At 49.2% G+C, this 27,101-nt stretch overlaps 1 protein-coding gene across 1 annotated transcript in view; it reads left to right on the top strand.

The window, feature by feature from the left end:
• LOC143009537 (ryanodine receptor 3) overlaps window positions 1–26,689 on the top strand; it is a 73,910-nt gene extending 47,221 nt beyond the window's left edge. Inside the window, exons 44-107 of the mRNA XM_076161540.1 lie at window positions 200–332; window positions 1,283–1,386; window positions 1,490–1,625; window positions 1,714–1,900; window positions 1,972–2,080; window positions 2,163–2,283; window positions 2,906–3,075; window positions 3,664–3,884; window positions 4,051–4,141; window positions 4,608–4,748; window positions 5,256–5,419; window positions 5,515–5,593; window positions 5,682–5,771; window positions 5,862–6,008; window positions 6,165–6,227; window positions 6,396–6,471; window positions 6,571–6,694; window positions 6,838–6,953; window positions 7,042–7,109; window positions 7,203–7,324; window positions 7,433–7,482; window positions 7,731–7,791; window positions 8,480–8,718; window positions 9,057–9,138; window positions 9,239–9,369; window positions 9,630–9,959; window positions 10,055–10,295; window positions 10,386–10,473; window positions 10,553–10,645; window positions 11,204–11,218; window positions 11,909–12,079; window positions 12,171–12,230; window positions 12,319–12,453; window positions 12,794–12,906; window positions 13,633–13,726; window positions 15,241–15,350; window positions 15,635–15,686; window positions 15,787–15,843; window positions 15,926–16,025; window positions 16,130–16,209; window positions 16,295–16,371; window positions 16,463–16,536; window positions 17,523–17,540; window positions 18,202–18,282; window positions 18,381–18,469; window positions 18,697–18,825; window positions 18,994–19,098; window positions 19,702–19,783; window positions 19,870–21,182; window positions 21,265–21,323; window positions 21,896–22,070; window positions 22,161–22,247; window positions 22,334–22,528; window positions 22,624–22,754; window positions 22,853–22,895; window positions 22,986–23,113; window positions 23,198–23,258; window positions 23,344–23,490; window positions 24,523–24,657; window positions 24,746–24,902; window positions 25,057–25,121; window positions 25,262–25,362; window positions 26,202–26,253; window positions 26,341–26,689. Coding sequence (XP_076017655.1) covers window positions 200–332; window positions 1,283–1,386; window positions 1,490–1,625; window positions 1,714–1,900; window positions 1,972–2,080; window positions 2,163–2,283; window positions 2,906–3,075; window positions 3,664–3,884; window positions 4,051–4,141; window positions 4,608–4,748; window positions 5,256–5,419; window positions 5,515–5,593; window positions 5,682–5,771; window positions 5,862–6,008; window positions 6,165–6,227; window positions 6,396–6,471; window positions 6,571–6,694; window positions 6,838–6,953; window positions 7,042–7,109; window positions 7,203–7,324; window positions 7,433–7,482; window positions 7,731–7,791; window positions 8,480–8,718; window positions 9,057–9,138; window positions 9,239–9,369; window positions 9,630–9,959; window positions 10,055–10,295; window positions 10,386–10,473; window positions 10,553–10,645; window positions 11,204–11,218; window positions 11,909–12,079; window positions 12,171–12,230; window positions 12,319–12,453; window positions 12,794–12,906; window positions 13,633–13,726; window positions 15,241–15,350; window positions 15,635–15,686; window positions 15,787–15,843; window positions 15,926–16,025; window positions 16,130–16,209; window positions 16,295–16,371; window positions 16,463–16,536; window positions 17,523–17,540; window positions 18,202–18,282; window positions 18,381–18,469; window positions 18,697–18,825; window positions 18,994–19,098; window positions 19,702–19,783; window positions 19,870–21,182; window positions 21,265–21,323; window positions 21,896–22,070; window positions 22,161–22,247; window positions 22,334–22,528; window positions 22,624–22,754; window positions 22,853–22,895; window positions 22,986–23,113; window positions 23,198–23,258; window positions 23,344–23,490; window positions 24,523–24,657; window positions 24,746–24,902; window positions 25,057–25,121; window positions 25,262–25,362; window positions 26,202–26,253; window positions 26,341–26,436 — 8,364 coding nt within the window. The 3' untranslated portion in view covers window positions 26,437–26,689. The remainder of the gene's footprint in view (window positions 1–199; window positions 333–1,282; window positions 1,387–1,489; window positions 1,626–1,713; window positions 1,901–1,971; window positions 2,081–2,162; window positions 2,284–2,905; window positions 3,076–3,663; window positions 3,885–4,050; window positions 4,142–4,607; window positions 4,749–5,255; window positions 5,420–5,514; window positions 5,594–5,681; window positions 5,772–5,861; window positions 6,009–6,164; window positions 6,228–6,395; window positions 6,472–6,570; window positions 6,695–6,837; window positions 6,954–7,041; window positions 7,110–7,202; window positions 7,325–7,432; window positions 7,483–7,730; window positions 7,792–8,479; window positions 8,719–9,056; window positions 9,139–9,238; window positions 9,370–9,629; window positions 9,960–10,054; window positions 10,296–10,385; window positions 10,474–10,552; window positions 10,646–11,203; window positions 11,219–11,908; window positions 12,080–12,170; window positions 12,231–12,318; window positions 12,454–12,793; window positions 12,907–13,632; window positions 13,727–15,240; window positions 15,351–15,634; window positions 15,687–15,786; window positions 15,844–15,925; window positions 16,026–16,129; window positions 16,210–16,294; window positions 16,372–16,462; window positions 16,537–17,522; window positions 17,541–18,201; window positions 18,283–18,380; window positions 18,470–18,696; window positions 18,826–18,993; window positions 19,099–19,701; window positions 19,784–19,869; window positions 21,183–21,264; window positions 21,324–21,895; window positions 22,071–22,160; window positions 22,248–22,333; window positions 22,529–22,623; window positions 22,755–22,852; window positions 22,896–22,985; window positions 23,114–23,197; window positions 23,259–23,343; window positions 23,491–24,522; window positions 24,658–24,745; window positions 24,903–25,056; window positions 25,122–25,261; window positions 25,363–26,201; window positions 26,254–26,340) is intronic.
• Window positions 26,690–27,101: the final 412 nt, after the last annotated feature.

Raw genomic sequence — 27,101 nt, 5'->3', positions numbered from 1 at the left:
CTGCTGGCAGTGTGTGAAGGTGTCAGGCTTTGTAGACTTTAATTAGGAAAAGGAGACATGCAGGGGAATTCATAGCAAAACAGCACAGAAGAAGTCGTTACAGCGAATAAACCAGGATCCTCTTCAAACACAGCACACACTGTTACATTGGAATGATGTCTTTGTGTGTGTGTGTGTGTGTGTGTGTGCCTCCTAACAGGAAATTGCCTTCCCCAAGATGGTGGCCAGCTGCTGTCGCTTCCTGTGCTACTTCTGCCGGATCAGCCGTCAGAACCAGAAGGCCATGTTCGACCACCTGAGCTACCTGCTGGAGAACAGCAGCGTGGGTCTGGGTGAGTGCAGTCAGTCAGCTTGGGCTTTCTTTGTGCTTTGTTGGTGTCGGTGGCTGTGCCCTGAAGAAGGACAGACAGAGCCTGATAACACCTGTAACTACAGCTGGCTCAGGGAAGGAGACTGACTCTGCCCTCATTAATATGGAGGTTGTACAGCCTGTGCCCACTATCGGTATTACAGGGCTCTGCAGCTCTGATCCCACATATATTAGCTTTGCACCTTAGAGGAGGTGTGTGTGTGTGTGTGTGTGAGAGTGCAAATCTCTCCGTGATGGGAATGTATCAGCATAAGCAGTGACTCATCTGCTGTTTCTGTTAGAAGAGGCCAAGGCCAACAGTTTCCATGAGCGTCCCGCTGGGGCTGTTTCCCCTGGATACACACATGCAACAGACACACACACGCAACCAAGCGTGAACTCATGCATGCACGCTTCACACACTGCTCATCAAAGAATGTGATCTACCTCAGTGTAAGCTAGATAAAGAAATTCAAGGGAAAACACACACACAAACACACACAAATTAACACCCAGCATTTACAGTTGTGTATTTACAGGTGATGTTAAATTTCAGATCATTAATTTAAACAGAGTGTCTCACACAAACCCGAAGCCCTGCAGCCTGATAGGAGCTGCAGGGCCAAGTGCAGAGCGGTAAAGGAAACTTTCCTTTCGTAACAGTCATGTCAGCCAGCTGTTACCAGATGAGCTGTACAGTAGGTGAAACACTGCCCCCTGCTGTTTGCTGCAGATTCCTGCACTGCACGCTGGAATGCAGCAGATTAACTGAATCGCCCATCGAGTGTTTGCTATGTATGAACGCAGGCTCAAGCATATATATGTAACATGAGAACAGATGACATGATGTGTGCGTGTGTGTGTTTGTGTGTGTTTGTGTGTGTATGTGTCTGTCTATGTGTCTGTGTGTGTGTGCGTGTGTGTGTGGGGCAGCTTCTCCAGCCATGAGGGGCTCCACTCCTCTGGATGTGGCTGCGTCTTCAGTGATGGACAACAATGGGCTGGCTCTGGCTCTGGAGGAGCCGGACCTGGACAAGGTAGGAGTTAGTCCTCAGGCTGACATGTGAGCTTCAGGTGTCATTATCATTCATCCCCTCAGTTCAAAGGCATCAGATGACATCGTTGTGTGTACACGTACAGGTGGTCACCTACCTGGCAGGCTGCGGTCTCCAGAGTTGTCCCATGCTGCTGGCTAAAGGTTACCCAGACGTCGGCTGGAACCCCATAGAGGGAGAGCGTTACCTCTCCTTCCTGCGCTTTGCCGTCTTTGTTAACGGTACGAGTGCTGTCACCGCCTCGACTCTCTTTAGATCACATTCTGTGTGTGTATCTGTCCACCTGATGTGTTTGTGAATGTCTTCCAGGCGAGAGTGTGGAGGAGAACTCCAGCGTTGTGGTCAAGCTCCTGATCCGCCGCCCCGAGTGTTTCGGCCCAGCTCTGAGGGGAGAGGGAGGGAACGGCCTGCTGGCTGCCATGAAGGAGGCCATCAAGATCGCCGAGACCCCCGCTTTGGACCTGCCCGGGTCTGTCCACGGCATCAGCTCAGACATGTAAGCGATGAAGGGACGGAGATCAGCTTGTCTGTTTCCACTCTAAATGCTGTTTCTATTCCTGCTGCTAGGTCTGGTGATGGTGATGATGAAGAGGAGGTGGTCCACATGGGCAACGCCATCATGTCCTTCTACTCTGCTCTCATTGACCTGTTGGGACGCTGCGCCCCGGAGATGCATGTATGTTTGACGAAAATACCAAATGATTCCTTTTTTATCCTTCTTCATTTTCCAGCTTTTCACATCCTTTTATCTTCATCAGCTGATCAACAAAGGTAAAGGTGAAGCTCTGCGTATCCGTGCCATCCTGCGCTCCCTGGTGCCGACTGAGGACCTGGTTGGGATCATCAGCATTCCGCTCAAAATGCCCATCACCAACAAAGGTACCCGGTCCGGCCGGTGGTCACTGTGTCACATCCCGCAGGCGTCTCGTCACACTTAGGACACGTTGAATATTCAGCGCGAGGCGGGCGGCCATTGATTCAGTTTCGCCGCTTGTTCCTTTTTAATCAGCACAGCGCCTTTTACTGCAAACTCCCTCAGCTCTGCCTAAGCCCCATCATTTCTATACAGGCCTGTCTTGCTGTATTGATTGATCTGCATAAGCATGGCAAGGCTGGCCTCTTAAATTTGCTGCTGTGAGCACTGCCTACTGCCACACACACACCCATACACACACACGCACACGCACACACACACACACACACACACACACCCAAACACACACACGCACACTTGCTGTCAGCGGGCCAAGAGGAAACTCAGCGAGCTGTGGCCCCTCCAGAAAGCTCTCCTCCTGATGCTGCATGCTGCCTAATGAAAACACACGAGGCTCCTAATCAGAAAAGACTTGTCATTATATGTGTGTGTGTGTGTGGGCTGTTCCCAGATGTGTGTGTGGATCATAGTGTTCAATACATGATGAAAAAGAAGATGTGATTGTTATTCAGCGTCCCCGTGTGGCCGTCTTCTCTCTCTCTCTCTCTCTCTCTCGTCGTGTCTCAGATGGCACGATGACGGAGCCCGACATGTCAGCCAGCTTCTGCCCGGACCACAAGGCGCCCATGGTGCTGTTCCTGGACCGGGTGTATGGCATCGAGGATCAGAGCTTTCTCCTCCACCTGCTGGAAGTGGGCTTCCTCCCTGACCTGAGGGCGGCCACCTCTCTGGACACGGTAAGAACACGCGTGTGGAGACGATTTACACCTTCGATTAAACATTTATCAACCTTTTGAAATATAAAACGAGAAGCTCTCCATTGAAACAACAAACTGGGGTTGACTTTACTCTGTAGATGATGAATGTTTGTGTGTCAGGCCTCAGGATTGTTCCAAGCTCACAGAGCAAAAAGCTTCTGTGTTAAAAACTCCACTAACACGGATCAAAGTGTGTTTAAACGCTTATTTAGAGCTCAGCCACACACTCGGCTCAGCACCTGGTCTGTTGTGAAGTCAAGTCAGCTGTTGTGCGAGCTGGATTCCTTTGTGTGTGTGTGTGTGTGTGTGTGTGTGTGTGTGTGTGTGTGTGTGTGTGTCTGTGTGTTAACCTTCAGTGATTCCCCCCAGACAGCATGGAGAACACTCCTGCTGGTGTGTGTGTGTGTGTGTTCCACTCTTTCCTCTGGGGGTCCCTCAGGCTGTCTGCAGTGTTAATTTGGCAGCTGCTAAGAAAGGAAGTCGATGACGCTTTTATCAATAAATGAGGAAACGAGACGTCCCTTGGTCACGTGACCTTTGACCTTTCTCTCTCTCCGCCTCATACAGGAGGTTCTGTGCACCACGGAGACGGCCCTGGCCATGAACCGCTACATCGGCTCGGCCATCCTGCCGCTCCTCACCCGCTGCTCGCCGCTCTTCGCCGGCACGGAGCACTACGCCGCTCTCATCGACTCCACCCTGCACACCGTCTACCGCCTGTCCAAGGGCCGCTCGCTCACTAAGGCGCAGCGGGACGCCATCGAGGAGTGCCTGCTGTCCGTCTGCAAGTAAGTGAGCCCAGGAAGCGGAAACTTGGCAACCATTTCTGACGCTTCTCCTCTCCCTCAAATACCTTAGCCGAGTCTCTGAGCCGAATCGCATCTGTGTGATGCGGCCGTTGGGCGAAGGCGCCGCAGGTCAGCCAGCGCTCTTATCTGTCTCATTATTCTGCAGGTACCTCCGTCCCTCCATGCTGCAGCAGCTCCTGCGCCGCCTCGTCTTTGATGTGCCCTTGCTGACTGACTACTGCAAAATGCCTCTCAGGGTGGGAAACTTTTCCTTTGGCTTTTCTCTTCTTCTTCTCTTTCGGGTTTCTCCGCCTATTTGCACCTCAGCGCCTCAATTTATTAGATTGTCAGCTTAGTGTGTGTCGTGCCAATGTCTCACCCCAGCCTCCTCCAGCCGGATGTGCTTTGAATATTACTTCTATTCATCTCTTTTGACTCTTTCCCTCCTTTCCTTTCCTCTCCTCTCCTACACAAACACTCACACACACACACATACACACTTCTGCCACATCTCTACTGTTAATCGCCAAGCAGCGACCGTAGAAAACACAACAGGACACGACAGAAAGTACTGGACTGTGTGATTATAAATGTGTTGCCTCCGCTGCTCTACTGCCTCCATCTGGCCACCAGAGAGCATCGATGGAGACGAAAACAGAATGTGACGCTCGTTTGCATTTCATCAGTATGTTTCATGTATTTATATTTGTGTGTGTTCTGCAGCTGCTGACGAACCACTATGAGCAGAACTGGAAGTTCTACTGCCTGCCGTCGGGCTGGGGCAGCTACGGCACGGCGTCAGAGGAGGAGCTGCTCCTCACCAAGAAGATCTTCTGGGGAGTGTTTGATTCTTTATCCCAGAGGGTGAGATGCGAGACGTTTGCTTGTTCACGCCTCCGGTCGCCGTGCCGACAGCGTGGATGTTCAGTATACAGATATGCAGAAACACTTTACATATGCTCCCAACATGCTGACCTCGGCAGTATTTTAATAACGATCCTCTGCAGACTTATTTGCAGATTTTCCAACTGCATTTATCTTCGACGCTCTCGGTGTAAATGCAGTTAAATAAACGCCTCCCGATTCATCTTAGCTCTCATTAACACGCGTGCAGATGTGGATGATTTATTCATTTCTGAGTCTATTTGGCGATGCAGATGTTTGTACTCAGCACATCTCTCTCATGAAAGGAAGTTAAGGGCCGGACACAGAATGTCAATATGTAGACAGCAGGCATCGATCTGTGTGCAGGTTCCTTTGCTTTTAGGGAATTCATTCATTCATTAACGTCTCCTGCTGACCCTCACAGTCACTTCTGAGGATGACCTCTCTCTCCCTCTCTCTCTCTCTCTCTCTCTCTCTCTCTCGCAGAAATACGACGCGGAGCTCTTCAAGATGGCCATGCCTTGCCTCAGCGCCATCGCCGGAGCTTTGCCCCCAGACTACATTGACGCGTCCATCAGCACCGCCATGGAAAAGCCCGTTTCCGTGGACGCTCAAGGGAACTTTGACCCCAAACCCATCAATACAGCTAAGTAGGTGTCACTGAGATATATAATGTTCCACCACTATGACTGATTAGTTATGATAGTGTGTTTTAAGTGCGGTGTTGAACTCTCTCTTTACACAGTGTGTCGCTTCCGGAGAAGCTTGAGCACTTAACCAACAAATACGCCGAACACATCCATGAGAAGTGGTCAGCGGAGAAGGTAAGACTTTCAGATGCTTGATTTTGGGGGTCGCTGAGGAGCAGATTGCTTCCTGTCTCTCACACGCCCACCGCTGCTTGTGCCTCAGGTGTTGCTAGGATGGAAGTACGGCGACTGCGTGGACGAGAAAGCCAAGACTCACCCTCAGCTCAGGACCTACAAAGGCCTGACGGAGAAGGTAGAGCAGATCTGTGAAGGAGGACGAGTTCAGCCCGGTGACGACGGGGCCTTTGGGTCTGACGCTGTCTCGCCTCTGTGTGATCTTTAGGAGAAGGAGATTTACAGGTGGCCCATCAGAGAGTCGCTGAAGAGCATGCTGGCCATGGGCTGGAGCGTGGACAGGACCAAGGATGGAGAGAGTATGTCCCAACAGAGGGAGAGCGAGAAAATGAGGAAGATCTTTCAGAGCACGCAGGTAGCAAACATTTCAGTCTTTTGTTATTCGTGAAGTTGCTATCCCAGAATCACTCTAAATCTGTATTTTCATAAATCTCCTTGTTACATAAATGGGACCAACATGTCAATCTGATACTTTCCTGCCAAAATTGCCCTTTTCTCTCCCTTTTCCCAGGCAAACGGCTTCAATCCGAGCCCGATAGACACGAGCAACGTGGTTCTGTCTCGAGAATTGCAGGTGAGCGACCCGACACTGTTGTTATTATTGTAGCAGGTTTACATCAAAACCACCTACAAGTGCAAGACAGAGAGCTCGTAGTTCTGAATGCTAATGCAGCCGTATGGGGGCGTGTGTGTGGGAAATCATTTGAGACGTGCTCTGTGTCTCCTTTGTCTTTGGTCCAAGGGGATGGTGGAGGTGGTGGCTGAGAATTACCATAACATCTGGGCCAAGAAGAAGAAGAGTGACCTTGGAAGCAGAGGTGATTTGCAAATGAAGCATATTAAAGATTGGTGTTCTATTACTGGAAGTGTGTGTGTGTGTGTGTGTGTGTGAACGCTGCGGTTGCTTGTGGTTCCAGGCGGAGGAACACACCCCCTGCTGGTGCCCTATGACACACTGATGGCCAAGGAGAAGGCACGAGATCGAGAGAAGGCACAGGACCTTTTCCGCTTCCTGCAGATCAACAGTTACAGCATCACAAGGTCAACATACGGCATGATGACATCATAATGAACACACACTCACACACACTTTGACTTTGATTCTCTGACCTTTGAAAAGACTTGAAAGTTTCATTTCAACATTAAAGAGAACTTCATAGTTTCTTCACCTGATTGTCTTGCAGAGGCCTGAAGGACTTGGAGCAGGACTCGTCCTCCATGGAGAAGAGGTTTGCCTATAAGTTCCTCAAGAAGCTGCTGAAGTATGTGGACTCTGCCCAGGAGTTCATCTCACACTTGGGTAAGAAGACGTTACACAAGCCTTTACTGAATGAGCGAGTTAAAGGTCTTGTTCATTCATAATACATCTTTGCTTGTTCTCCGTGCAGAGGCCATGGCTGCCAGCGGGAAGACGGACAGATCCCCTCACGAGCAAGAAATCAAGTTTTTTGCCAAAGTAAAGATCTGAAAAATTCAAATATGTATATATATATATATATATAAATAGGTTGAATGTGATGTGAGGTTTCCTCTCTCTGTCCGTCCTCAGGTTCTCCTCCCGCTCATCGATCAGTACTTCAAGAACCACTCGCTCTACTTCCTCTCCTCGCCCAACAAGAACCTGAGCAGCAGCGGCTACTCCTCCAACAAGGAGAAGGAGATGGTCACCAGGTATCTGCAGGTCCAAGTGTTCACCATAACCTGTGTGAAGCTACCAAGCATCCTCTCCTCACTTTAACTTCTTATTTCCTCTCTTTTTCTAATCCTTCACACTTCCAGTCTGTTCTGTAAACTGGCAGCTCTTGTCAGACATAGGATTTCCCTCTTTGGTAAGCCGATTATGTCTGGACAGCTGTGTGTGTGTATGTGTGTGTGTCTGTGCTTGTGTGTGTGTGTGCGTGCGCTTTTAGGTTTAATATTTAAACTCTTCCTAAATAGCTTAATTATACCCGAGAAACCATTTCAAAAAATCTCAATGAAAGTGGCAGCGGTGTGTTTGTTTCCAGTCACATTGTGTCTGTGTGTGTGTGTGTGTGTGTGTGTGTGTGTGTGTGTGTGTGTGTGTCATGTCTCGTAGGAAGCGATTCCACCACCATGGTGAGCTGTCTGCATATCTTGGCACACACCCTGGACACAAGGTTGGTATTTGCCAGGTTTGACGCATGTCCAAAGACACACAACATTACCTTCCTCCATCTGTGCGTGTGCGTGTTCGCCTAAATTAGCTGTCAGTGGATGTGTGTGTCCCAGTCTGGATCAATAAGCAAAGATTTCATCACGATTCCCTCACGACAGCCTGTAGTCTGCAGCCTGCCGATATTCTTCCTCTGTAGTGGAACAAATGAGTCTGGATGTCTGGTTTGTGGCGTTTACGTCCTTGAGCAGCGTGTTAGTGTGTCGCCGTGGATAAAAAACAGACCAAAAAGCTTCTTCCTCTGATATTACAGAGGCAAAACCGAACTCCTGAGCTTCTGAGCTTGTACAGACGACACACTGTCGTAGCTCACGTGTTCTGAGGCTCAAACAGCTGCCTGGTGTCTGTTGTGTTGTGATTTAAGTCTTGCTAAAAATAGGCAAACTAATCACATTAATGCATCCTGTAATTTTGGCGAGCAGCTTCATATTTGTACGCGTCCATATTGTATGTAAGCATTCATCTTATTCAGAAGATAAATCATTTACGTATGGGTGTAAGTGAGGTCAAGTCTCATATTTCATGACACACCGTGACAATGAAGGAATTGCAGCGGCGTGCAAACAGCCACGTCCTTGCGCGTCACCTTGGGCATCTCCTCATTTGGTTTCGGCTCGTTCATCACTTTCTAGGACGGTGATGAAGTCGGGCTCGGAGCAGGTGAGGGTGGGGCTGAGGACGTTCTTCGAGAACGCCGCCGAGGACCTGGAGAAGACCTTCGAGAACCTGAAGCTGGGGAAGTTCACGCACTCGCGCTCGCAGATGAAGGGGGTGTCGCAGAACATCAACTACACCACCGCCGCCCTGCTGCCCATCCTGACCGCGCTGTTTGAACACATCACTCAGCATCACTTTGGGGTCGACCTGCTCTGTGAGTCACAACAGAGAAGCTTTAATGAGTTGTTGAAGGACTGAAATCAAGTCTCTTAAAACTCCATAAATTATAAGTCAACGAATGTTCATACATTTCATACTTAACATTCTAAGACCCAGCGTCCTCATATGTGGACATTACATTTTTCCCTCTCTACAACGTATACATTGTGCTCAACTTAAATTGTTGTCCTCAGGTCTGGACAGTTTTCGCTGCCCCCTAGTGGTACCAATGTGTTATATCCTAAATTATAAATGCATCCAAAATAAATGTCAGGGTCTCAGGATGTTGAGCTTAACAAGACACATTTGACCAAATTTACCTCCCTGTTCCAGTGGATGATGTTCAAGTGTCTTGCTATCGAATCCTGACCAGCCTCTACGCGCTGGGCACTGGGAAAAACATCTACGTGGAAAGGTATCCCAGTTTAACTGTTGCACACATTGAGGAGCGCATCACGATACACGCTGCCATCTTCATCAATTTGTTTGTCTCTGTGTGTCTCTGCGTCCTACAGACAGCTTCCCGCTCTGGGACAGTGCCTGGCCACGTTGGCGGGTGCCATTCCCGTCGCCTTCCTGGAGCCACTGCTCAACACCTACAACCCCTCCTCCATCTTCAACACCAAGAGCCCCCGCGAACGAGCCAGTAAGTCACTAACGTCTGTTGTGAATGTAATCGAGCTCATTAGAGGGATTGGACCAAAGAGGCAAATCAACAGCAATCATGATGGATAATGAGCTTGTTAGCGTCTTGTTATTTGAAGATGTGCATCATGTTGTGTGTATCTTACGGAGGGAGGAATGGCTGATTTCCCTGTGGTGATGTTTCACCTCCTCCAGCTCTATGTGTGTGAAAGAATCTTGTGTCAACAAATCCAAAGTCTGCCGTTACTGTGCCGTTTTTAGTTCTGGGCATACCAGACTCGGTGGAAGAGATGTGTCCCGGGATGCCGCGTTTGGAAGGCCTGGTGAAGGACATCAATGACATGGCCGAGTCAGGCGCACGCTACACGGAGATGCCGCACGTTATCGAGGTGGTGCTGCCCATGCTGTGCAACTACCTGTCCTACTGGTGGGAGAGAGGGCCTGAGAACGTGACGGCCAGCAGCGGGGGCAGCGGTGTGTTCTGCACCACCGTCACCTCAGAGCACCTCAGCCTCATCCTGGGCAACATCCTCAAGATCCTCAACAACAACCTTGGCATCGACGAGGCCTCATGGATGAAGAGGATCGCAGGTGAGGCGCCCGTCGCTTTAACTCACCATACTTGCTGCGTGTGTAAAGCATTTAAATGTGGAACAATAATAACGCCCTCGCCGGTTTGCCTGTAGTGTACGTGCAGCCCATCATCGGCAAGGCCCGAGCCGACCTGCTCAAGAGCCACTTCCTCCCGACGCTGGAGAAGCTGAAGAAGAAGACGGTGAAGGTGGTGTCCGAGGAGGAGCTGCTGAAGGCGGACAGCAAGGGAGACACGCAGGAGGCCGAGCTGCTCATCTTGGACGAGTTTGCCGTCCTCTGCAGGGACCTGTACGCTTTCTACCCCATGCTCATCCGCTACGTGGACAACAACAGGTTTGCTGGGCGACTTGAGGACAATGAGGAGATCTTTAAAGGAGGATTTAGAGTAAGTAGAGTTTTATCCTTCCTGTCCTTCTGCTGCAGATCCAGATGGCTCAAAGAACCAGACGCAGACTCTAACGAGCTCTTCAGAATGGTCGCAGAGATATTCATCCTCTGGTGCAAGTCCCATGTAAGTACTCTGATCTCTCTGACGAACAAAGGAACGGTGAGGAGTAATGCAATTTCACTTGTCATCTGTCTTTGTGCAGAATTTCAAAAGGGAGGAGCAGAACTTTGTGGTCCAGAACGAAATCAACAACCTGTCTTTCCTGACCGGAGACAGCAAAACAAAGATGTCTAAGGTAGGATCTGTCTCCCATCGCTGCTTCACTTCTCTTAATCAACAGCTTTGAAATGAAATTCTTAGTTTGAACTGAAATCAACCCTTTGACCCATCGTGTTGAACATCCTGTTTAATGAAGTTGTCTGCGCGTGTGTGTGTGTGTGGTTGTTCACATGTTTGTCTTCAAGGGGACGAGAGACCTCAGTAATAACCAGGACCAAGTGTCTTTGACTTATGAGTGTGTGTGTGTGTGTGTGTGTACGTCCACGTCCATCGCTGTCAGTGATTAAACCTAAACATTCTATCATCCCTCCCTCAGACAGCAGATCCCCTCCTCCTCCATCTCCTCCATCACTCCACCCCTTCCCAGCATGTCAGGGGTCAGAAAATATACGTATATATATTTTGATAGTTCCGTCTTTGTTTGTCTTGATCGTGACGCCGTGAGACAAACAAATGCTTTTCATTCCAGTGCACGCGAGGACACAACGTGCCTCCTTTATAATGTCCTCTCATCCTGTCTCCTATCCTCCCTCCCCCCTCTCTCTCTCCCCCCCTCTCTCTCTCTCCCTCACAGTCCTTTAAGGAGAAGGTAGAGTGACGCTGTGCATGAGCATTTCACCTGCCAGCTTATTGGCTTCTTGCTCCAGTCGCCAAGGCAGCAAAGCCAATAGCCTGCGCCTCCGCCGTGCTGTATTGACTATAGAGTGCAGTTATATATATTGTGTCACCTGATCACCTTTGGGCCTCCATCATCGTGTGCGTGCCGTGGTAGATTTTGGTCTTTCCTCATTGCCTTTACGGCTGGAACGTGATCCACATGTCAGCCGTGTGTTTGCATCTGATGGATTGCAGTGCAGTGCAGTGGTGGATTTGTTAACTCCAGCTGTTTTGTTGTAGTCGTCGTTCAGCAAAGTTGTGTGTGTGTGTGTGTGTGTGTCTGTCTTACTATTGAAATGTGTGTTTTCATTAAGCCAGCCGCTTCAGTTTGTCTTAATCTGCTTGATCGGCACAGTTTTCCCTCACTGGTAACATCTTTGCTGCTCTAACAGAAGCAGTTTACGTGCTGCTTCTGCTTTTTAGCTCACGCATAAAACCTGTGGCAAAGATTAAGCTGGGTCAGATTTTGCCAGTGCTGAAAAACAAACGCCCCAAACAAATGTTCCTCTCAAACTATGGCGTCAGCTTACAAGATGCAGTTGAGGTTTGTTCTTAAGTCGCTGTTGCTCCTTGTTCTGCTCCATTGTGTGTCCACTGACTGTAAATGTCGCGGCGCTTTCAGTCCGGAGGCCAAGACCAGGAGAGGAAACACAAAAAGAGGCGCGGAGAGTTTTACTCCATCCAGACGTCGCTGATCGTGGCGGCCCTGAAGAAGATGCTGCCCATCGGCCTCAACATGTGCACGCCGGGGGACCAGGAGCTCATCACCCTCGCCAAGACTCGATACCTGATGGTGAGGCGACGTCACGAGATGGAACGAGGCCGCAGAACGTCTACAAAAACATCTGATCTTGCATTCATGAACTTTGCTCTTTGTTCAACAGAGAGACACAGATGACGAGGTGAAGGACCACATCCAGCAGAACCTGCATCTCAGAGAAAAGGTGAGCAGTCTGTATCAAAGCCGAGTGTAAACCTCACACACTCCCTTCCTCTGTAGTTGACACTCTTTCCTGTAACACACGCCCCCAGTCAGAGGACCCCGCAGTGAGGTGGCAGCTCAACCTGTACAAGGACATCGTGACGAGATGCGAGGGACCTCCGGACCCTGAGAAGGTGGTGGATCGCATCCAGAGGATCTCCGCCGCCGTGTTTAACCTTGAGCAGGTAACAGAAAGGAGCTGGTGAAGGTCGGAAACGCTTCCTGTCTAGTGATTAAAAATAGCTTGGACTCTCCTTTGCTCTGAGTGTTAAACTCCGTCTGAACCTGTGGGTGATGAAGCACAAGCCCCAGTAATCCCTGACGTGCAAATTACACCGTGGAGTTTGATCTCATCTGAGAAACAAAAACAAACTGGTTCCTTTGTCACTGCACCCTGTTGTTTACGCTGCTCAGTCATTACAGAAGGACCAGAATACAGGCCTGTGGTTATTAATGTGATAAGATGGTGATATTGTAAAATCCCATTATCGCAGTGACACACTCCCTCTCCTCTCCTCCCATTAGGTGGAGCAGCCACTGAGGTCCAAGAAGTGTGTGTGGCAGAAGCTGCTGTCAAAGCAGAGGAAGCGTGCAGTGGTCGCCTGCTTCCGTATGGCTCCACTCTACAACCTGCCGAGGTATTACTGGATGTCACACACACACACACACACACACACACACACACACACACACACACACACACACACACACACACACGCTCCTCCTCATTTTTGGGGATGTGTGTGTGAAATCTCATCTCTTTGCTAACAGCCTCATAATCTTGAGTCTGGGATGATGCCTCACCTTAGACACGAGCACACACACCTCCATCAGCCGTCATAAGCTCCACGGCAACACGTCGGCTGCGGTGGTTAATCTCCGCCCACTCCTCCTCTCCCGGGGTTGTGACCCCGCATTAATGCACAGCCGCGCCCGGTCTGTTGGACAAATGTCTGGCCCCTAGCTGTTATTAAGGAAAAGAAAAAAAAGGACACTGGCAATTTCATGCCCTGCTGCTCTGTAACTCAATCACAGGAAGTCAGCCAGCGAGCTACAGCGGGGAGGAAAACAATTACCAGGCCGCACCTATGGGTGGCCGTCTTCAATATGGGCTCAGAGGATGCCGGCTGGCTGACAGCGTGACTCATTTGTCACATGCACGACTCATAATTATCCCACAGTATTTACAGAGACGCTGCTTTTGTTTGTGGTGTAACTGATTCTGTTTGAGGGCTAAATGTTTAGATGTGAGGATGATGTGGATCCACGCTGAGGTTTAAACACTTCTTCTTCTCTTCTCTCTTTACTTACCTTCCTCCTCTCAACGTCCCACTGCATCGTACCTCATCTCCCCCCAACACCAGACACAAAAATAATAATTACTACCTGAACTCCTACCGGCACATTTGGCTAATGCATGAGAACAGAGACTCTGACTGTCTGCTGCTCATGCTGACGGTAACGTAGCGTTGCCCTGATGTTGCCCTGATGTTCCACTGATGTTCCCCTGATGTCGCCATGTCTCTGCAGCCCCCTCCCCCCCCCGCCTCTCCCACAGGCACGGTCGACGCTATGAATTTCACGACCAACTAACTAACCGTGACACCTTTGCTTGCTGATGTATACGTTTACGTTTCTGACTTAGATGAGCTTAGTCTGACTGATTGAAATGAGTGTTTCCAGGTGACCAGATGGATGTGCCAGCACCCTGTACTAACTGGTATGAACGTCTCCACCAGGGTCTTCTCTGTCCCCTCCTCTGCTTTGCTCCTCTCTAACCCAGGCTGATCTCCTCTCCCCCTCCCCCCCAGGCATCGCTCTATTAACCTCTTCCTCCTGGCCTATCAGAGAATATGGATAGAGACAGAGGAGTACTCTTTTGAGGAGAAGCTAGTGCAGGACCTTGCAGTAAGTAACTCCTGTCACCCTTTCTTGTAGGCACCCATGTGTAGGGGTGGGGTGGGGCGCTCTCCTTGTCGTCAGCCATTGTGGAAGTGGAGTCAGTCATCCGTGGTGCTCGTCTATGTGCCATCTGTGGCGAGCATGACATCATTTTTTTCGATGTCATGGTGAATCGCCGTGTGCTTCGTCAAACTTCAGTCATGACGCTTCAGCTGAACACATTTATGAACGCTGTGGTGCCGCTCCCAAAGCAGACAAATATCAACAATGCCTGCTTTCTTTGTAACTTTTTAAAGATTCTTCAGATAGATTTGACATTTTTCAATCCATCAGATCAATGCAGAGGGCAGAAATCCAGTTTTTGCTCTGAAATAGGAGGCGATCATGCTGTCATGCTGGAACTGGAACTTCCTACTCAATTTAACATTCTACACTCATCCAGAAATGTAACTCTGAAGTCGTGACAGTCAGGTGACACACCGAGTCAAAACAAGTACTAATCTATGACACCGGAGTAATAATCAGTCAATTTATCCAAATCATGGAAGCTTCTGTTCTGAGCCTGGATCTGGGAAGAGATGAGTCACTGCACACTGTGGAATTGGCTCAAGACACAGTGTGTGGATCTCAAAGAGTCTCAGAGTTCAGACTTTTGATTGTGCCAAGTCAGGTCCAGAGAATATTTCCAACATGTCTGCAGTCATGATCGGTCTCCATTTTAAAGTTGAAGCCACGCTGACACACACTGGGCTCACAGCAACAATTCCCACCATTTTATCTATCAGGCCTGTGCGTCTCTGTGTGTGTGTGTGTGTGCCGCTGCCTGTGACCGTGTCCATGCTTGTGCTTGTGGTTTATTGTCTGCATGGCCTCAGTGTTACATCTCCTCTTCCTCCCTCTGATACGGCGTGCCTCCCCTCAGGTAAGTGGCACAAAATGTAGCGTAAACAAAAGTGTTAGCGTGCAGATTTCCTGTTTTGAAGTGGCTGCAGTGTGTGAAGTAAAGGATCTCCTCACACACCCTGGCGTCATCGTACTCACTGCTCACTGTGGTGTGTGGGTTTATCCAGAGAACGCAGCCCAAAGTGGAGGAGGAGGAAGAGGAGGAGGTCAGGAAGCAGCCAGACCCTCTTCACCAGCTCATTCTGCATTTCAGCCACAACGCTCTGACTGAGTGCAGGTAAACACACACACGCACACACACGCACACACACACGCACGCACACACACACACACACACACACACACACACACACACACACACACACACACACACACACACACACTTACACCTGGCCACCTGGCAGCAGTAGGCTTTAGCTCCATCTGTGCAGGAGGAGTTTGGCCTCTCGGCTCACAGAGTGGCATTAAGCTAAATCTCTGCCATATTGTTTTGTAAATGGCTGAAAATATAACTTCATATTCTAATAACCTTTAACCTCTAGATTCTGTTTTTCTCTACAGTTCTTTGGAAGAGGATCCCTTATATATCGCATATGCAGAAATGATGGCAAAGGTGAATTCAAATGACTAATTTAACTAAATCGCAATTAATTGTTGAGTAAAAGCTGTTTGTCTGTTGGAGGCTTTACGTTCTGTATACTTCCCCCTTTCAGAGTTGTGCCGAAGGTGAAGAAGAGGAAGAAGAGGAGGAGAAAGAGAAGACATTTGAGGTGCGGAAGGATGTCTCACAAACACCGATCTTCCTCTGGAGTGGTATGGAGCTGGATCTCATGTTTGTGTGACGCTCCACAGGAGAAGGAGATGGAGAAGCAGAAGATGCTGTACCAGCAGGCACGGCTGCACGACCGAGGAGCGGCGGAGATGGTGCTGCAGATGATCGGAGCCAGCAAAGGTAGAGAGCAACACATGCACACTCACCTGGCGGCACCTGTCACGAAGAACTATGTCGCCTAATTCTGGTGTGTGTTTGTGTGTGTGTGATCTGCGGTCCCTCAGGTCGACTCGGTGCTATGGTGACCTTCACCCTCAAACTGGGCATCTCCATTCTGAACGGGGGGAACATTCTGGTCCAGCAGGTACTCGCCACTGTTTCATGAAGTATACTGACTTTAAACATCACGATCTGTTCACGCTGCTCACTGCACTTTCACCCCGATGCAGAAAATGCTGGACTATCTGAAGGAGAAGAGAGACATCGGCTTTTTCAAAAGTTTATCCGGGCTGATGATGTCCTGCAGGTAATGTAGCCGCACAGAATTACCACAAGGAAACTCATATATATGTAAATCTAAAATGCAGAAAGCTCAGTGTTTCTGTCTCTTCTGTCAGTGTCCTGGACTTGAATGCTTTTGAAAGGCAGAACAAAGCTGAAGGTCTGGGGATGGTCACTGAGGAAGGATCCAGTAAGTGCAGAAGAACATGAACTTGTCTGAACTTGAGTCTTCTTCTCTGTTTTATATATCACAGTGGTGCAGTGGTTCTTAAACTGTGAGTGAACCAACCTGTCACACAAAAACGCTGTATTTAACATAATGTATTGGAACTATGAACTGATTTCCATAGATTTCTGTTCTTACCACTAGAGTGCGTTTTTTATTTCCACTTGTGGTTACGTGTTCCTCAGTTTGAGCACCACTGCTGTAGCCAAAGAGCAATATTTGAAATCTCAGTTTAATGTGAATTGGGACTTGATGATTGTCAGAATTGCGTGAGGTTTACCCAGAGTTCAGTGCGGCGGCGGCTCGTGCTCGTGATGTTGACGAGCAAACATGTCCGACTCCTCATTCTGACCCCATGACACGCGCTTGGTGGGACATTTTGCTCCATATGAGTTTGCCGATGGACGATCCTGCGCCCATCTCCATGTCATACACACACACACACACACAGGCACGCACACAGACGCACACACCCCCCCCTCATGTGTGTCATGTCGTATCTACCATCAAGCCTGTGCTACTGTATGTCTGTCCTGTCCAGGCCTTGTCCAGAAGCCGTCACAGCTTCACACACACGGAGGACCACCTCCATATTGGATCTGATGGCTTACATACAGTACACACACACACATTCCTCTCCTACACATTCCAACTCATTCCCACCTCATCACCTCAGGCATAAGTGATGGTAACTGTAAGCTGTACTTCGTCTGAACACCTGCCATGCCAGCAGTACGTTTGTAGTCACGGTAACAGCATGTCAGTGTGAAGTAAATGTAAATGTAAAGTTATATTTCCATAGTCGTATACATATATATCTATATCTATATCACTCTCTCCTGTTCCTACTTTACTCTGATTGAAACTCAATGTCTTCTCCTTTGCTTATGTCTGCTTCCCTTTGTTCCTTTGTTTTCCTCTGATCACGTTTTTTATCTCATCGGTCGCAGTCAACGTGAGTGAGCGGGGTAAATACATGGTTTAGATTCTACTCGTTTTATGCAATGCTCCCCATCTTGGTTTGATTGCCTCTTCGTTCAGCTCCTTCCTTTTCGGAGAACTCCTCCTCCTCCTCCTCCTCCTCCTCCCCCTCCCCCCCTTGTCTTGAATGCAAGAACCCCTCCCCCCTCACCCCCTCCCACCCTGTTTCCCACTCTGGACTGAAGGAACGCTTGCATGCTCCTGTAGCATCTGGGTAGTTTAGGTCAGCTCGCCCCTCAAAGACACTACATAACACCATAACTCTCACTTTCCTCTCTGTGTATAAGAAGTCAGTGCTTGTCGTTTGTTTGGGACCTTGAATGTTTTTCTTTACGTTTGTGGGCACTAACAAGTGTGTACTCAGAATAGAACATTTACCAAAGCTTTGTTTCTGAGCAACAACGAAGCTTTGTCGATGTTAAAACAAAGACGCTCAGATGTTTCCCTGTTTGAGATGATGCACTGCCATGTGTGAGCACGTTCATCTCAACTGTTTGACATTTAGACAGCTGCTGTTTAAGGAAGTGAACGGTATTCAAGCCCTGATGCCTGATACTGATACTCATATCACTCAAACCTGTGACATTGATTGATTCTGACCTCCGTGTGACTGAAGAAAGACAGTCAATCTCATTTCCCGTCCCGCAGGTTCCAAGGTGCTGCAGAATGACGAGTTCACCAAAGACCTCTTTAGGTTTCTGCAGCTTCTCTGTGAAGGCCACAACAACGGTAGGTGGGCGTGTCCGTACCTTGACATCAGGACAAGGATTTGTTGTATTTTCCTCTGCAGATAATTTGTGTTTGTGTCACTGTGTTGTCTGTTTTAGACTTTCAGAACTTTCTGAGGACTCAGACAGGGAACACCACAACAGTCAATATCATCATCAGCACCGTGGACTACCTGCTCCGACTCCAGGTGTGAACACAATGATGGTACAAGTAGGAGTGCTCGTCTACACTGAAATCCCCAGGGACCAAAACTTAAATTAAAGTTATTTCAGCTTTAAAAGTTCCATCCTGTTCTTCTTTTTTACACACAAACACAATGTGGAGGTAGAGACATTCTACTGTTCAAACCCAGTGTATGTTCCCACAGGAGCACTCAGGTTCACAGTCTTCACTTCATCACTTTCCCTCTGTTAGGAATCCATCAGTGATTTCTACTGGTACTACTCTGGTAAGGACGTCATAGACGAGGCTGGTCAGAGGAATTTCTCCAAAGCTCTGGCAGTGGCAAAGCAGGTCTTCAACTCTCTCACTGAGTACATACAGGTACAGAATCATCACCACATCAGCAGAACCTACTTCCTCTCTTTCTTCTTCTTCAGATTGTTCTTTTGTTGTGATTACGCTGCTCTCTCTCTCTCTCTCTCTCTCTCTCTCTCGCTCTCTCTCTCTCTCTCTCTCTGTGTCTGTGCTGCCATGGTGTGTTTGCTCAAGGGTCCGTGCATCGGGAACCAACAGAGTCTTGCTCACAGCAGGCTGTGGGACGCAGTGGTGGGCTTCCTGCACGTTTTCGCCAACATGCAGATGAAGTTATCCCAGGTACCTACTGCACATCTACAGTGTGTTACCAAAGTGCATTCTGTGTGTGTCAGGCGGGGGCGCGTCCAAACTATCTGCAGCCACTAGAGGGCACCCTAAGCTCTCTGATCACCTCAGGCTACTGCAGCACAATCACAAGTGTCACACGCTTATATGATGTACGACTCCATCTGCCCAATAAGCCCGAGCCGGGGTGGGATCCAAACACATAACCTGATCTGGTGGTCATCAGAAGGGGTTTAGATGTGAGTCCAGGAGCCGGGATGACGGGGAGCACAGGTGAAGGGATTTGATTTCAAAGCAGTGTTCAGATTGATGGCGTGCTGAGAGCGAGCGCCACTGAGACCCTAAATGAGTCACGCTGACCCGGCCATCTGCTCCCAGACAGTGGAATAACATTAACCCCGCCTCTGATGGATGGATGGAGCGTGGGAGGGCCTTCTGGGCTCGGGCGGTGTCATGGTTGGGCCTTGACCCCCTCCAACTGCTTCAGTGGGATTTTAGGCAAGATGGCAGGAGACCCAGAGGGAGGACGCCATTACTTTCTACCACATAATGTTAAATGACTCACAAAGTTCCTTTCCTTTCCTTTCTTCCTTGCAGGACTCCAGTCAGATTGAATTATTGAAAGAGCTTCTGGACCTACAGAAGGACATGATCGTCATGCTGCTCTCTCTTCTCGAAGGTTACAGCTCCTCCACACTTCCAGCTCATCTGTTTGTGGTGTGATGTCGCTTCTGGGCTTTGATCTCGTTCTTCTCCACTTCACAGGTAACGTCGTCAACGGCACCATCGGTAAACAGATGGTGGACACCTTGGTGGAGTCGTCCAGCAACGTGGAGATGATTCTGAAATTCTTCGACATGTTCCTCAAGCTGAAGGACTTGACGACGTCGGACAGCTTTAAGGAGTACGACTGTGAGAGCAAAGGGGTCATCTCCAAGAAGGATTTCCAGAAGTCCATGGAGAACCAGAAGCAGTATTCCCAGTCTGAGATCGAGTTCCTCCTCTCCTGCGCCGAGGCGGATGAGAACGACTTGTTCAGCTACGAGCAGTTTGTGGAGAGATTTCACGAGCCGGCCAAGGACATCGGCTTCAACGTGGCGGTGCTGCTGACCAACCTGTCTGAACACATGCCGCACGACGCCCGCCTCTCCACCTTCCTCGACCTGGCTGAGAGCGTCCTCAGCTACTTTGAGCCTTATTTAGGCCGGATTGAGATCATGGGTGGAGCAAAGCGCATAGAGAGAGTCTACTTTGAGATCAGCGAGTCCAGCCGCACGCAGTGGGAGAAGCCTCAGGTCAAGGAGTCCAAGCGGCAGTTCATCTTTGACGTGGTGAACGAAGGAGGAGAGAGCGAGAAGATGGAACTGTTTGTCAACTTCTGCGAGGACACCATCTTTGAAATGCAGCTAGCTTCTCAAATATCAGAGCCGGACCCGGTAGAGCGTCCGGAGGAAGACGAAGACGACAGCCAGAGTCTGGTGGCGGACCAGGAGGAAGAGGAGGAGGAGATCGCCATGCTGGAGTCTTCCTCGGCTTTCACAGTGGCCTGCATCTCCATGAGAAAGAGCCTCTGTCACTTCCGGCAGTTGCTCACTTTCAAGAGCATGAGGCGTCAGTACAGAAGGTTCCGTAAGATGAGCGTGAGGGAGCTGGTGCGAGGCTTCTTCTCCTTTTTCTGGGTGATCATCACAGGCCTCTTCTACTTCATCTACAGCCTGGTGTGGGGCTTCTTCCACATCCTGTGGACCACCATGTTCGGGGGCGGCCTGGTCGAGGGAGCGCGGAATATAAAGGTGACGGACATTTTGGGGAACATGCCGGACCCAACACAGTTTGGTATCCACGGAGACGTGCTGGAGACGGAGAAGATGGAGGCCAGCGAGGCGTCGTCGCTGGCGGATATGGGGCAGATGAACCAGGGCGACGAGGCCGAGGCAGACCTGATGGCCGAGCTGCTCAACATACAGCCCAAGAGGGAGGGCAAGCACGGGGCGGAGCCCGGGCTGGGGGACGTGTCCGAGGTGGTGGTCGGGGACGCGCCGTCCATAGCCAGCGCTGTCAGGCAGAAGAAGGCACAGGTCTGCTCGCTGATGAAGATGATGTCTCAAGCTTGTTTTATAAAACTTTATCAGTCTGTAATCAACTTCTTTTGTTTCTCAGTTGGCTGCAAAGAAGCGGGCGGTGAACGGGGAATACAAATCAGACTCGGAGAAAGCAGAGTGAGTGTTCCTGCAGCTTCTGTCGTCCTCGGCGGAGTTGCAGCTGATTTGATTATTAAGTATGAACACAATCATCATAGTGGCTCAGCAATCTAACAGGATTTACACAAATCCTGCTGGGACCTGATCCGATGCCAACAGATTAGAGCCAACAGACTTATGTTGTGTTTCTAAACCAACCAGGTGACGTTCTGCTCCCTTTAGTCTGCTTGTTTGTTTGTTAACAAGGTAAAGCATCTGGGCTCCAAGAAACAGACGTTAAACATTCTTCCCTCAGATTCTGTCAAATCTTCACCAAATACTTTAGTCCCATCCTTCATACTTGTTATTTTCTCTTGTTTCTGTGGCTTATCTGACATAAACTGAGGCTCATTTTACACAAATGCAATCAAAATGTGGCCTACAGGGGGCACCATGGCAACACCATAATCAATAAGCCCTAATAATTCCATTCAAATGTGTGTAGTTTCTGAACAATCATGGCCGGTGTTCCCAGTGTTCCCAGTGTTCCCAGTGTTCCCAGTGTTCCCAGTATCCGTCTGTTTCTAATGTGGAGCGTTTCTTTGTTCCAGCTCAGATGATGGCGAGAAGAGGGACCACGACAAAGCCAAAGACGATACTCCGCTCCAGCTCACAGCAGAGAAGAGAAAGGCCCCGAAGAAGAGGCCGGGCCTGAAGAAAGACCCCCCAGAGGCCTTCATGGCCAGCTTCTTCGCTGGCCTGGAAGTCTACCAGACCAAGATGCTGGTCAGATGTTCTCCTAACGTGCTCAACATACTTACTTACTTACTTGTGGAAACTTTATTCAACTCATATGGAAACAATTTCTCCTCACAGAACTACCTGGCCAGAAACTTCTACAACCTTCGCTTCTTGGCACTGTTCGTCGCCTTCGCCATCAACTTCATTCTTCTCTTCTATAAAGTAAGCGGAGCGTCTGATGCCACCATCCACTTCGGTGAATACTTCTGATAAAAAAATGTCTCCTCCTCCTCCTCCTTGTCTCCTAGGTGACCGGCGATTACACGGACGAGGAAGACCCTTGGAACGGTCGTGGTCGAGGCGGGGAGGAGGAAGAGGAAGGAGCCCTGGAGTACTTTGTTCTGCAGGAGAGCACGGGCTACATGGCGCCCACGCTGAGGTTTCTGGCCATATTACACACCCTCATATCCTTCCTGTGTGTGGTGGGATATTACTACCTAAAGGTACAGTAACACACAGTCACACACACACCTCAGCACACACATCAGCACATGTTGAGCTTGATCACCGCGTGTGTGTGTATGTTATTGTTATCAAGGTGCCCCTGGTGGTGTTCAAGCGGGAGAAGGAGATCGCCAGGAAGCTGGAGTTCGCCGGCCTCTACATCACTGAGCAGCCGTCTGACGATGACATCAAGGGACAATGGGACAGGCTGGTCATCAACACCCCGTAAGTCCTCACAATGCTGTCTATCAGTTCTGAATCTGTACGTGTCATGACCTCTGAACTCTGACCTCTAACCTCTGTCTGCGTTTGGTGTTTAACAGCTCCTTCCCCAACAACTACTGGGATAAATTTGTCAAACGCAAAGTAAGCAGCTTCTAAGATCTCACTGTTGTCGTCTATTTAAAACAAACCTGCAGATGTTTTGATACGAGTGTCGTCCATTTTCTCCATCAGGTGATTAAAAAGTACGGCGACCTGTACGGAGCAGAGAGGATAGCAGAGCTGCTGGGCATGGACAAGAGCGCGCTGGACTTCAACCCCACGGAGGAGGCCGTCGCCAAGGAGGCCTCGCTGGTGTCATGGTGAGCCAGGCACAGAGGCCATGCAGGTCTAAGTAGAGCTCAGATTAGATTAGAGACCTCACATGGACTCGTCTCTGTCCACAGGTTGAGCTGCATCGACACTAAATACCACATCTGGAAGCTGGGCGTGGTTTTCACCGACAACGTGAGTCCAATCGCTCGCTTTGCGTTACATTGTGTTTGGTGGACAGCGTTCCAGTGATTGATGGATCCTTTGTTCCCCCTAACAGTCGTTCCTGTATCTGGTCTGGTACACCACCATGTCCATCCTGGGCCACTACAACAACTTCTTCTTCGCCGCTCACTTGCTGGACATCGCCATGGGCTTCAAGACGCTGCGCACCATCCTGTCCTCCGTCACGCACAACGGCAAACAGGTGGGGGAGGAGCAGAGGCTGCAGGTTTCAGGCTGCAGGTTGCAGCTCTTTGTTTAGAGCAGCAGGGGTGGCTGCAGAGTGGAGGTTTGGGTGTAACAGCAGGTGCAGCTCGGTCAGGCTTTCTTCTTCATTTGTTCGTACTGATGCATTTCAAAGCAAAACCAGTATCGATTTCTTTCTTCCTTTTAGAAATATTGTAACACGAGTCATCAACAACATGTCACTGTTTCACCACAGGGGGCAGCACTGAGTCTAATGTTGATCTGCTGGCTGATTTATTATTCAACTTGAGTGAGAAATTACATAATTACATGAAAGTTTAAAGCGGATCAGATAAATATAGCAGCACTCCGGCGAGGGTTCACCTGCGTTTGTATACGTTTGGTCTCATGTTTAGGCTAAATGCTGCAGGGACTCTATTCTATCTATTTACATATGTTAATCTGGCCAGTGTTTATACGCTGTGTGCCTGTGTGTGTGTGTGAGTGTGTGTGTGTGTGTGTGTGTGTTTGCTCCAAATATGTTTTGCCAGTGTTTATGCTGCAACACTGAGCCACAGACAGATTTCCCTGCAGGGGCAGTAAAGTGGAATCTGCAGCCTGATCATGAGACTGGAGGCTCCGCTCTTCTTCAGGCTTTGTTCTTTGCTCCTCTTCACCTTCACAAATCCATCAAAGGCCACCAAAGATTTACTGAAATCCCAGAGGAGGGAAGGAGCGAGGGAGATATGAGCATAAATCCATATACATATTTCAAAAAATAGCTTTTGATTGACACTCATATCTGTTCTGTTCTTGGGCTGGGAGACGCTTTATGCTACAGAACAATCAGGAAGGTGTCTTAGATTGATGAAGGTCGTGTCGTCTTCCTATCTAATCTTTCCATCTCTTCCCAGCTTTGGAACATGAGGGAGAAGATGAATAAAGGGGAATTGAGATGCGCCAACATGAGCGACATTTAATTCAATCTAAATTCAGGATTAAAGCTTTGTGTTGATCATTAGTATGTTGTTTTGTTTGTGTTCGTGTGTAGCTGGTGTTGACGGTGGGCCTGCTGGCGGTGGTGGTCTATCTCTACACCGTGGTGGCCTTCAACTTCTTCAGGAAGTTCTACAACAAGAGCGAGGACGAGGACGAGCCCGACATGAAGTGTGACGACATGATGACTGTAAGCCTCCAGGTTTACAGGATGATGAGATTGTGTGTTGAGTTCAGTCGTTGTTGTGAAGTGAAGCTGAGGGACTCTCTCTCCTCAGTGTTACCTGTTCCACATGTACGTGGGCGTGAGAGCCGGCGGAGGAATCGGCGACGAGATCGAAGACCCAGCGGGCGATCCCTACGAACTCTACCGCATCCTCTTTGACATCACCTTCTTCTTCTTCGTCATCGTCATCCTCCTGGCCATCATCCAGGGTGGGTAACTCTCTTCTCTCTCCTCTCTTCTTCTCTCTCTCCTCTCTTCTCTCTTCTCTCTCCTCTCTTCTTCTCTCTCCTCTCTTCTTCTTCTGCTGCCGTACCTCTGCTGCTCTCCTGCTGTGAGTGTGTACATTATGCTGTGTGTGTGCAGGTTTGATCATCGACGCCTTTGGAGAGCTCAGAGACCAGCAGGAGCAAGTGAAGGAGGACATGGAGGTGAGAGCAGATCTCACTCTCAACGTTTTCAAAAATCTGGGAATGTTGGCAGGAAGCACAAAGTTCCAGGCCAAACGTCCCGGACCGACCGCGTCTGCTCATGTGTCCTCTCTCTGTCCGCTCTCTGTCCTCCTCCACAGACGAAGTGTTTCATCTGCGGGATCGGGAACGACTACTTCGACACGACGCCTCACGGCTTTGAGACTCACACTTTACAAGAGCACAATCTCGCCAACTACCTGTGAGTATCCTTCCTTCCTTCCTTCCCTCCTTCCTTCCTGCCTGCCAGCACTAAATCCGATCTGCCGCCGCTTCCCTTTTACTTTCTGGGCGCCATAACAAAATCATTTTGTCTCTCTCCCTATTCTTCACGCGCCTCACTAATTTAGCCGCCTGGTTGATGGCTTCAGTGCGTTACAGTGGCGCCGAGGCCCCCAGTGATCCGGAACGCCGGCTTCCCTTCAGGCGCCTGTTCTGTCCCTCCTCGTGTCTCATCCTGCGCTCCATCTCTCCCCTCTGGTCCCTCTCCTTCCATAATACAGAGCGTCTCAGTCCATTTGCACTGGCAGTCACCCGGCGCTGAGAGGAAGCGAGGCCGACCTCATTATGTAGCTTCCATTACTATTTAATGCCGGCGAACTTCATTGGAAAATAGGTTTGCGATAGCGCGCCCTCATACAGTATTCATCGCGATTTGGCACGCTGCGATGCCCACTGAGATACGACGGAGGCCTGTTGCCATTTGCACAGGATTTTTCGGTGGCCGGGCGGGCGGGGAGGGGAAACAAAAAGGTGATTCGGCGATGGAAATAGGACGAGACGTGTCAGAGAGCATGAGGCCTGCCGGTAACACGGAATGTTGATTTGTGAATGCCGTCACAAACGCAGAAAGTATGTGTGTGTGTGTGTGTGTGTGTGTGTGTGTGTGTGTGTGTGTGTGTGTGTGTGTGTGTGTGTGACTAAGCAGATTGATCTCCTCTGTGGTTTGACTGCGAGATCGGCGCTTTTGGATGTGACAGAACTGCTGAGAATGTTTGTTTGATTTTGTCTCACTTGCTTTTCATTGGAATCTCTCCAAAGGTTTTTCCTGATGTACCTCATCAACAAGGATGAGACAGAACACACTGGCCAGGTGCAGTACTCATGCTCCCAAAAAACACCTTAATACACAATGAATTGTTGACTAATCTGATGACTTTGATGTTTCCCGTGCCTCCAGGAATCCTACGTGTGGAAGATGTACCAGGAGCGCTGCTGGGACTTCTTCCCGGCAGGAGATTGCTTCCGTAAACAGTACGAGGATCAGCTCGGGTAGTGAAGACGTTTAGTTTTCCTCTCTACATAACGACAACAGAAAACGGGGCTTATGGGAAATCTCTCACACTCACACACGCACAGCTGCAGGACTAACACAACACACCGTCGCTCCACACTGGCAGCACGTGTGTGTGTGTGTGTGTGTCCTGGGCGGGACGAGAGACATGTCCCCCGTTCTGTCCTCACCTAATTTGGTGCGGCGTTCCCGTCAGTGAGACAAACGTTGGACATTTTTGTGGGTTTTTTCATTTTTGGACAGCGTGTTGCCTTTTTACTCCACATAACAACGGAAAATACATCATCGCACAATTTTACTTTGAGTCTTTTCTGGACAAACACTGGGTTGTGTGGCGTTTACGGGACAATGTGTGAGTCATATTATGCACAAAAATCTTAAATTTAATATTTTTTGAGAATGTTGAACTTGAGACTTAATGCCAAAACACGAGCGGGGGAGGACAGAAGAAGAAGAAGAAGAAGTATATAGTGCGCAGAAATGTGATTTGTTTTCTCTTCCAGATGTTGTAATCTTGCATATTGAGATGTCTACGAATAAAAAGGTGAAAGGTTTATTTATTATATAGGGTCAAATGCCTAAAATGTCTCATGAAGTGCCTTACAGAACTGTATCTACATTACAATGAAGCTATGCAAAACCTTTGT

This window comes from Genypterus blacodes, unplaced genomic scaffold (assembly GCF_046128005.1).
Source record: "Genypterus blacodes isolate CSIRO-AG114 ecotype Tasmania unplaced genomic scaffold, CSIRO-AGI_Gbla_v1 ptg000112l_1, whole genome shotgun sequence".
NCBI lineage: Eukaryota > Metazoa > Chordata > Actinopteri > Ophidiiformes > Ophidiidae > Genypterus > Genypterus blacodes.
This window is presented reverse-complemented; position numbering and strand designations above follow the sequence as displayed.